Source organism: Orycteropus afer, unplaced genomic scaffold, assembly GCF_000298275.1.
Source record: "Orycteropus afer afer isolate SDZICR_OR568_19922 unplaced genomic scaffold, OryAfe1.0 scaffold00011, whole genome shotgun sequence".
Lineage (NCBI taxonomy): Eukaryota > Metazoa > Chordata > Mammalia > Tubulidentata > Orycteropodidae > Orycteropus > Orycteropus afer.
The window spans coordinates 8,766,137-8,776,798 of NW_006921598.1; the positions used below are offsets into that span (position 1 = coordinate 8,766,137).

Sequence of the window (10,662 nt, forward strand, 5' to 3'; positions counted from 1 at the left end):
TATATATATATGGCATTTTAAAACTTTAACTATATTTGTTTCAGAATTTTATTTGTTACAAACAACTATCCTAGCAACACAAGAGGAATTTTTAAAAAGGAAGAAATCACAATTCTCCATTACTCAACCCAACCATCTTCATTCAATTATAACTTTTGGAAAAGACATTTAAGAATTTAACCAAGAAAAACTGCTGTCCTGCCCAGGAGGGCTTCTGCTTTAGGAAGGTTCTAGAAGGGTCTGATCCTCAGGTCTGTCTATGAAGGATTCGGGGAGGGATGTCCTTCACCCCTCACCCTCCACTTGGCTGAAAAGGAGATGGCAGGAAGGAGAAAGGGTGTCTAACATGTCGACCCTACAAAGTGTAGTCTCCCAAAACTATCTTGCTCAATATCTTTGTGGGCCGATGGAAAATGTGTCTTGCTTATCTTTGCAGTCACTTGTATAAGAAGAACCTAGATGTAACCAAAATGCGAAAAGGGAAACCTCAGCCGCTTCTCAGAGTGGATGACCATGATTTCACCATGAGACCTGCCTTTGGAGGTAGGATGGGACCCTCCCCCAGCTACTCTGTGAGGGCCTTGCCACAGTGCCACGTACTGCTGCTCTGGCTGTGTGGTTATCTCAGGCACAGCACTTCCTACATGGTGTATTTTCCCACTCACAGTCAAACAAGCCCAGCTCCATTTCCAGAGCGACTGCTTTTCCCGAAGAGAAGAGTTGGCAAGAAGTGAGTGGGGAGAGTTGCTGACTAAAGCAAAGCTGAACAGTGACTAAACTGTTCACATTCAGAACACAGACCTGCTCTGCTGCTGCCAATTTACTTTTTCTAAAAAAATTAAAATAAGAGCAGGCTGGGAAAGTCTGGAATTCTGTGTTTTGAAGGTTTACCTGCTTTCTAAGCAATAATAACAATTTAATCCATTAAAAGACCACCCTGCAACCTTGTTCCCAAAAGAGGGTGGTTGCTTGTAAGGTCAGGAAGTTGGAGCATGGCTGGCAGCTGTTCTCCCAGGAGCTGAATGCCACATCAGGGCCTGGAAACAAGTTGGCCATCTGCTCCAACCAGGCGGGGAATGGGGTGAGAATAACAGAAAGCAAGAGATTCCTGGACTAGCTCCCTCGGGACATGTTGTTGTTGTTGTCGGGTGCTGTTGAGTCCTCTCTGACTCACAGAGACCCTATGCACAGCAGAATGAAACACTGACTGGTCCTGTGCCAGCCCCGACCCTTGCTATACCTGAGCCCACCGTTGCAGCCACCGTGTCGATCCATCTCGTTGAGGGCCTTCCCCTCTTTCATCCACTCTCCACCTTACCAAGCATGATGTCCTTCTCCAGGGAATGGTCCCTTCTGTCAACATGACCAGAGTAGGTGAGACAAAGTCTGGTCATTCTCGTTTCCAAGGAGCATTCCAGCTGCACTTCTTCCAAGACAGATTTGTTAGTCCTTTTAGCAGACCATAGTACTTTTAGCATTCTTCTCCAACACCACAACTCAAAAGCATCAATTCTTTTTCATACATGTGGGTCCAGAGTATTTCGGCTCTTGGGCCTGGCCAAGACTAACCTGAGCAAGCTGGCTTCTTTTTCTCCGTCTTCTCTGCCCTTGGTTCTCTGTTAGGAACCACAGTTCTCCTGGGACAGAATGAGTAGGGGTCCCCTTCTGTGCCTCCGTTTGCTCATTTGTAAAGTGGGGATAATAATCTCTATGTATGGAGATGCTGTGAGGATTAAACGAGATGTGTGTAAAGCCCCTGGCACGTATTGGTTCATAGGTCCCCTCAGAAAAACCCAGCTGTTGGCTTCGTTTTGTGTGACTGTTAAAGGATTAAGACATTTAATTGATCCCAGAGGCCTTTGCATTTTAAAAGTCCTCAATGCCTCCCATTCAACATCCTCAGCTCTGACACCTGCCAACCAGAAGGAGAAAAGTAGGCAGCAGTTTACAGGTCCATGACTGGTATCCTCAATGGGACCACCAGAGTGTGGAGGGTCAGGACATTCTTTTTTTTTTTTTTTTTATTAGGATTTGGGTGAAGATTTACAGAGTAAATTCACTTTTCATACAGCAGTTCACATATACTTTGTCTCATGTCATTGACCAAAATTTACAATGCAGCAGCTCCCCTCCCACTTTCTCCCCATAGTTACCTCCTCCCAGTGTCCATCCCTTCATACTCTTCGAGAGGCCCATTGTCTGCCAACCCTGTATATGATCTTGGATACACTCTCCATTTAGACATACATAATTGTTTAGCTTGTTCACCCATCTATCCGTCCCTATACCCATGTTTGCTTTCATTGACAACTCAGTATTGTATTTACAAAGGGGTTCATATTTGTTGTTTGTACTGCCCATGTAACTCTCTCTGTCTTTCTCATCCTCAATGCTGCCATATTGGTCACTCACATTTGGTACATTGCCCTTCTCTTCACCCAAATCAATATTTATCTCTATCTATCTAACAGCATTCCCTCCCCTTCCCTCCCACCCCTGGTAACCAACAAAGAAAATGGGGTCAGGACATTCTTATCCCCACCCTCATAAGCTTCTGACCCAGGGGAAGTGACCCTGATTTTGGGGAAGCTGCAGGACAAGGAGGTTCCTACACACCAGCTGTCAAATCTCAGTGACCAAAGCACAGGGTGGTGGTGGTGGGGTGCTCCTCCTTCTTTCTGGTCTGCCCCCTCCCCCAGGGCAGCTGGTCCTCTGGGCACCTTTTATCCCTTGCATGGCTTTCCTGGATGTCCAGATGTTACTGGGATGAAATGGGGGAGGGGAACACACAATGAGGTCTCAGGGCTCCATGCCCTAACCAGGCCATAAATAACAAGGTTTGGCAATCCTGGAAGAGACTAAAGGCAGGACCAGGAACCCTAGTCAACCAGAAAAATAGGGCAGTTACAGGAGAGGCCCTCCTACTTCTTGCAGTATCCATGATTTTAATAATCTATGTTCTTTGAGAAAGTGTCCCTGGGTAGAACAAATAGTTAAGCACTAAAGTATTGATCAGGAGCTCTGGTAGCATATATAACAACAACAACAAAGTATTGATCAGAGGTTGGCAGTTTGAACCCACCCAGAGGCACCTAGGAAGATAGGCCTGGCAATTTGCTTCTGAAAGTTCACAGCCTTGAAAACTCTATGAAGCAGTTCTACTCTGCACACTTGGTGTTGGCATGAGTTGGAATTGACTCAAAGGAAACTAACAACAATTTCTGAGAGCATGGGGTTTGGCTTAGAGCCAAGATTCCTTCCTTGCTGGTGTTCCTGAGGGTCCGCATTCCACCTAGCACCTCATTCCTGGGTAGAGAGCAATGCTTAACAGGCAGGCGGGTCTCTGTGAGGAAGGAGGTAGGCAAACAGCACCTAGGAGATTCAGTAGAAGGCACCACTTTCTCAGGAGCATACCTGTGCCAAGCCTCAATCTATCTTAAGCCCTTTGGGAGGCAGCCCAGCCTAACAACCGCCTTCCATTACAACCATGCACACTGAGCAGATGATTTGAATGTAGATGACCTTACGTTCTTGTAGGATGTGTTCTTTCATTTCCTATCTTCTCTTTCCTATTTTATTTCTCTAAAAGGGACTTCCTTGTGGATTTATGGTCAGTAGTTGATGGAGGGGAATTTGTCAAAGACTAGACACCCCTTGGATGACCTTTTCAGTTTGGAAAGAGAAAAGATTAAAAATCTAGCAGCTTCCTACTAATCCCAGAGATCACTTAAAACATAAATACCTTGTCAAAGCAACCAGCTGCCTGATTTGGGAGTGTGCCCTGGTTAGAAGAACCTGTGGAGGCTAGGGGTTGTGTCTCCATATGTAGGAGGAGTGTTACAGTGTTAATATTTAAATCAAACTGTAAAGGAGGGATAAGGCATTTGGCCACTAACCAAAAGGTCGGTAGTTTGAACCCGCCAGCTGTTCTGTGGAAGAAAGATGAGGCAGTCTGCTTCTGTAAAGATTTGTAGCCTTGGAAATGCAATGGGGGTAGCTACGAGTCAGAATCAACTTGATGGCAGTGAGTTTGGTTTTGGAGTAAAGGAGGAAGTAGGGAGTCCCTGGGTGGTGCAAACAATTACCATGCCAGACGTGCTTCCTAAGAAAGTCTGGTGATGATCTACTTCTGGAAAAATCAGCCATTGAAAATCCTACAGAGCAGTTATATTCCGACACACATAGGGTCTGAATTATTCCACAGCAACTGCTACAGGGTAATCACGGATTCTTTTGAAATACGTCCAAGGAGTACATCAGAACAGTCAGGAAAAATGCTGTCCACAAAGTAGGTTAGGGTCTCTGATCAACATCCTTCTGCTCATAAAACACATATGTACTTTTTGAGCTGCTCCTATGTGGGAGGCAGTGTCCTTGGCACTAAGGACCCAGTGATGAGTAAAATAGACAAAGTTCTTATAGTTTACTCTCTAGCAGGGGTGAGCTGTGTTAGTCACAGCCTCACGTGGCTATGTCAAGTTGTGAGAGCAACTGGGAAGTAGAGTCCCAGGAGCTGTAGGTGTGCACAGCAGGTGTGGGCACAGGCATTGGGGAGAAGTGTCCCCAGACAGGGCCTGCCAAGACATTTTTGCACTCCAGGGAGAAGAATTTGACAACACTCTAATATAGGCAGTCCACTGGTTACAAACATCTGACTTATGGACAATTCTTACTTGCCTTTTAATGCTATGTATATTTGCCCTCCTTTGAAATGATTGGATTGATCCCTACTCGCAACAAATTCTTCATCATAATCACCTTCACTTGCTGCACATGCAGCTTTTAAATCATTGACAAGTCTTTGAGCCTTTCCTTGCACTAAAATGAGGTAAATAAGAGCAATATGCACCAGTCCTGACTTACCTACAAATTCTTAAACACAGTTAAGAATGGATTGCTGATCCATAACTTGGGAACTGCTTGTTTAATAAAACCAAAAAAACCCTGCAGCCTTCTAGTCCACGCTGACTCACGGAGACCCATGTGTGTCCAAATTACTTTATTTCTAATAACCAATTGAGGAAACAATGTAATAAAAATATATACAGATCCTTGTCAGTTAATACTTCCTGGTAGCTTCCTCCACCTGATTGACATGCTTCTGTCCAAGTTGCTTTTAGGACCTCTCACAGGGCTCCCACTTGTGATGTAGCCTCATAAATTATTTGGAGTTGTCCTAGCATAGTGCTGAACTTTTAATCAGAGATTAAAACAGCAAGTAGTTTCTTAAATTCCAGACCATTTCCTACAGTGAGGTTTTGCACCCCCTATTCATTCCACTGTGCCATGAGGGTGCATAGTTTGGAAACATCTATATAAAGTTGTGTTAACTACTTGCTATTTAGTTTGTTTTGATAATATTTTAGTCAAATCGATCTTTTGATACTTATCAAATTTGGCACCTCATTTAAATCTAGTGCCTGTATAAAACCAAAACCAAATTCACTGCCACTCATTGAGTCATTCTGACTCATAGCAACCCTACAGGACAGAGTAGAACTGTCCCATAGGGTTTCCACGGCTGTAAATCCCTTTGGAAGTGACTGCCTCATCTTTCTCCTGCAGAGTGGCTGGTGAGTTAGCAGCCTTAACTACTGCCATCACCAGAGGTCCTTTGGCTGCCCGTATTTGTGCTCCTTAATCTGACCAGAGGAGACAGGGAAGAGGAAAGCCAAGGAGCAGCCCTCCCTGCGAAGTTCATATTAGTGGAGTCTTTGAAATTAAATGATATTTTGTTTTCAAGGAGCTGATAATCTACTGGGGAAACAGGTCAGTGAGTCAGTGAAATCAATTTCACAAGAGCAGCAGAGTGACCTGGCTGATGGAGTTGGGGAAAGGAGGGAATGGTTGTTCTGCTCAGAGAGAGAATCCAAAAAGCCTTCATTTGGGAGGTGACAGTTGCAATGAGTGCTGAAAACTGTGCAGTGGGTGACCATCAGCAGAGGAGGAGAAAGAAGGGAGCCAATCCAGACAGAAGGGTGCTTATGGACAAAAGTGACAAAGCATGAAGCAAAGAAGCCTGTCAGGGGAATGCTAGCACTTCATATGGCTGACTTATATCTCGTGGTGGGGCTGGTGGAAGTGGGGTGCAGGGCAGGCACACACAGAGAGATAAGGCTATAGGGAGGGGCAGGCACCAGCTCTCGGAAGGCTTTGCTGAAGAGTTTAGACTCTCAGCAGCACAGCCGAAGCTGAGAGTGAGCACATGTGTGCTTCAGAAAGACAGTAATAAGAAACAAATGTCATGTTTTGGGGAACAATCAAAGAGAATTTGATGAAGTTCTGTTTATGGATGTAGGTAGGATTATAGGAAACCAAGATGCTATGGTGATGCACTTTGAGGCTGCGGGGCCAGGCATAAGCCTGAAGGATAAGAGGAGAAAAAGTTACTTGAAGGTGGAAAAGAGCTCTGGTTGTAGAAAAGGTCTGCCCAATAGGAGCTGTGGCATTTATGAAAGAGATACAGCTGGTGGCCTGTCAGGAAGTGATCTGGAAGAATCAATTCTTCTCATTCCCCTCCTGCCTTCTGATACCTGTTGACACCATTGCTGGAACCCAGCCAGAAGACTGAGGTCAGTTTTCTGGTTGGGTTCAGGCCTATCATCAGTGGCAGCCTTAGACCAAGGCAAGAGGGGCCTGCTATGACCCAAGGCTTTGGATGGCTCTGTTCTGGCCTTCTCTGGCCACACACTGCCCTCAGGTTGAGGATTCTGTGGAGCCAAGGGGATATGTCTACCTGGTGACCTTTCCTTCTAGGCTATACTTTGGGTAGTGGGACCCAGAATCATCTGTTTACATAGCCCTAAGCCTGTTTTGGGGGCCTTCCTAGGCTTTTTCCCCAGGTTGGATCCCTGAAAGTGGACTCCATCAGCCACGTACATACACACACCTAGTCCTAAGAGGTGTCCAAGGCGTTGCCATTTGAAAGGGATATGGATGGAGCTTAGATGCACAGGCCAGGGTCCACATGCATGCACAAGAGGCTTTCCTTTGTGTAGGATGCTGCTGTGGGTAGAAAAAAGAAGAAAGGTAGCCTGTGTACTAGGGACCCACTCTCTCTGCACTGTCTCATTCCAACCCAGAATTCTGGAGTCTGAGAATTCTGAAGTTGGACTTGATCTTCTGGATTGTTATGAAGGTATATTTGTTGAAGAAGTAGGACATATTTAATTTTGCAGTTTCTTAACTTGATTTATAATCTTTAGATGTTCAGGCATATGGCACATGGGTCTCTAGTTATGCTCTTGCTTAGATGTGGGCCTGCCAGGGTTGATGCCCTCCATAGGGGTCAGCACCCTACACAGAGCAAGGCAGAGAATGGATCTGGAGGGCAAACCCAGACTCTTCACCACAAACACTAAGGCAAACTCCAGGAGGGTGAGCTTGAGGTGCCAGTAGTACCTCCACATGAGTCAGGAACTACTGAGGGAGATGAAAAGGAGCCTGTTACCAGGAGCTGGTTGGACACTGGATAGGCCTGTACTGCCTTCCCTAGATCAGATCCCAGAATACAGGAGACCCCTTTCTGCACTGAAGTCATGCAACAAAGGGCTGACTTTAGGAGAGGAGGCAACAAACACTGCCTCATGTTCTTCCTTGAGATAATTGAAAAACCCCATGCTTCAACCCTTCACCAAGTTAACCTGCTGATTTTCGGTCAACTATTTCTCAGGTGACTCAGGCAGGATTCTCTTTACTTGTTGATTTTGCCCTTGTCTGTGCTTATTCCTATCCAAATCCATTAAGTTATGTCAATTGATCCATTAAATTGTCACTCAGATTGGCTTCCTCTTTTCCATTTCTCTGGCCAAGTTCAGGTCCTTGTCCCTTGACACCATACATTTTCAATGGGTTCTTGGGGATGAAAAAAATTTTTAGACACACAATGATTTATAGCCCTCCAAATCAACAAAATTTATTTCTTAGTATTTAATTTCTTTCTAGTAAGAGGAATTAAATTAAGTGGAAATTAATTAAGAACTTTTAATTCAACTTAATTTTTTTTGTTTTTATGAGCATTTTCCACAGCATCTTCCTCCTGTGCCATCCCACTTTTTCTGGCACCTTGTCCACCTCCTATCTGTGCTCATAAATTTGCATATTTTCTTTCTTACAGGAAGCATTTCTTGGCCACTTCAAACCATATGGCCTAATTCTCCTTTGAAATAATTGCACAAATTCCTTCTTTCAATCACTTATTGGTTAACTAATTAGCTAATTTATTTAGTGTAGTGATTAAAGGAGTCCCTGGGTAGTGTGCAAACAGTTAATGTGCTTGGCTGCTAACTGAAAGGTGGGAGGTTTGAGTCCAACAAGAGGTGCCTCAGAAGAAAAGCCTGGTGATCTATTTCTGAAAATCAGCCACTGAAAATATTACTCTGACACATGTGGGGTTGACAAGAGTCAGAGCTGACTTAACAGCTACTGGTTAGCTGTTGCTTGGTAGTGTTTAAGAACCTGGACTCTGGATTTCTAGTTATGTACTACTACACAATAAACTACCCAAAAACAGTGGCTTAAAAAAGTTAACGCGCATTTATTTTACTCACAATTCAAATTGACTGGGCTCAGCTGGGCAGTTCTCACTTGATACCTCTCATACAGTTGCAGTCAGAAAGTTTTGGCTTGGGGTCATCTCAAAGTTTCTTCATTCTCCTATCTGCTGCCTGGGGTAGGAAGACTTCAACATAGACCTCATAGATATACACAGAACACTCCACTGAGCAGCACAATACACATTGCTTTCCAACACACATGGATTATTCTCCAGAATAGACCATATTTTAGGTCACAAAGCAAACCTCAATAAACTCAAAAACACTGAAATAATATGAAACATCTTCTCCGACCACAACACAATAAAATTAGAAATATTACTAACAGAAAGAAAAAGGAAAAAAAAATCTAATACATGGAAACTGAATACACCCTACTTAAAAAGCAATGGGTAATAGAAGAAATTAAAAATGAAATTAAAAAATACCTAGAATTGAAGAGTTCTGGTAAGATGTCGGAATAGGCAGAAAGACTGCACAGACACTCTTCAACAAAGAAAAGGGGGAACCAATTAACACAGGTACAGAAGATAATCCTGGACCCCTAAGCTTTGAAGGGAAGGATATAGAAGTGGACTAAACTCCAACTAGTAAAAGAATTTGCATGAAAACACCAAAAAAAGGAGACATATGGAGTTGTGGTCTGGCAGCGATCCTGATGGCACAGACAGCTGGGATATTGCTGAGTGGTGTTAGGCCCTAAGAATTAAGCTAAAAATCAGCCTTGCTAGGCAGGGACTGCACAGAGGGCTGATCTGGTGGATGGTGAACAAAAGACGAAGCAGTGGAGAGGAAGATGAGCTGAGCTGTGGACTTTTGTTTGTCCAGAGGGTGCAGCCCTTTTGAATGTTTACAAGTGGTATGACCATTTTGGATATTTAAAGCCACAGTGTTCTACCAGATTCCGGGGACTTAGGAACAGGCTCCACTTGCCGGGAACCACAAGGACATTCCGGACGCCAATGACTGGAAAGGTGTGAGATTCCCCTTGTTACTCTTATACCCCACACCCTCTTGGTGAATGTAGGTGTGGCCATCCCTCACTCCTGTCACCTTCTAGGCCAGCAGGAATTCCATCCCAGTCTGCGTGTTTGGAGTTACCCTGCCCCGATTTTTTTTTCTTTTTCCTTTTTTTAGTTTGTTTGTTTTTGCCTGTTTTAAAACTACTATTGTTATTATTACTTTTGCCCTTTTCATTATTGTTCTTTATTCTTCCCAGGTTCTAGTTTTCAGCTTTTTCTCTGTTCCCTGTTCCTGATTGCAATTTTTTTTTTTCTTTCTCATGGTTAACCCTGTTTCTTGTTTTTCTTTTTGCATTTTTCCCATTTTTTTCTTCATTATTCTCCTACTTTACCATTATTCTCTTATTCCCTCTCCCCAGATATTGCATTTCCCCCCTTTTTTTCCTTTTTTGATTGTTGTTCCTGTCTGATTACATGGTGTGTTTTTGTCCATTTGCTTTAACTTTTTTGATAGTTATTCAATTTTATTTTTGTCTAACTGAGTGGGAGACAGCAACAATCCCCTTATGACACAACTACACCCAAACCTCCTGCAGCTTCACTTACTGAGTGACAGCCACCACTTCCTTCTCCACCAATAGGTCAACAAAAAACAACCAGCAAAAAGAGCACGACTCACCCTTAGCTGCTCTTCACAAACAGTTAACAGATCTAAATACAACAATGTCACAATGTCTCAGAGAAAACAGATCATCACATTCCACACAAAGAAGCAAGATAAAGTGGTAGAAACAAGGAAGCAGGATACACACACCCAGAACACATCCCTGAGGAAGAAACAGCATTGGAACTCTCTAATAAGGAATTAAAAAGAATTATATTTAGGTATCTTCAAAGGATTGAGAGACAGACCAAGGAAAACACAGACAAAACCCTAGAAAAGTTTCAGAAGAAAGTTCAAGAACAAAATGACAAAATAAATGAAAAATTAGAAATTATTCTAAATCTACAGATAGAAATCCAGAAGATTAATACTAAATTGTAAGAATTACATAACACATTGAAAGGACAAAGTAGAAGAATTGATGCAATGGAAGGCAGAATTAATGAGATTGAAGACAAATATCCGAATACTTCTTTGGAAA

The 10,662-nt window shown here is 43.4% G+C and overlaps 1 protein-coding gene across 1 annotated transcript in view; it reads left to right on the forward strand.

Annotated features, from left to right (window-relative positions):
• LOC103205999 (gamma-aminobutyric acid type A receptor subunit rho2) overlaps nucleotides 1-10,662 on the forward strand; it is a 66,329-nt gene that overhangs the window by 13,194 nt on the left and 42,473 nt on the right. The window contains exon 2 of the mRNA XM_007951443.1: nucleotides 437-543. Coding sequence (XP_007949634.1) covers nucleotides 437-543 — 107 coding nt within the window. The remainder of the gene's footprint in view (nucleotides 1-436; nucleotides 544-10,662) is intronic.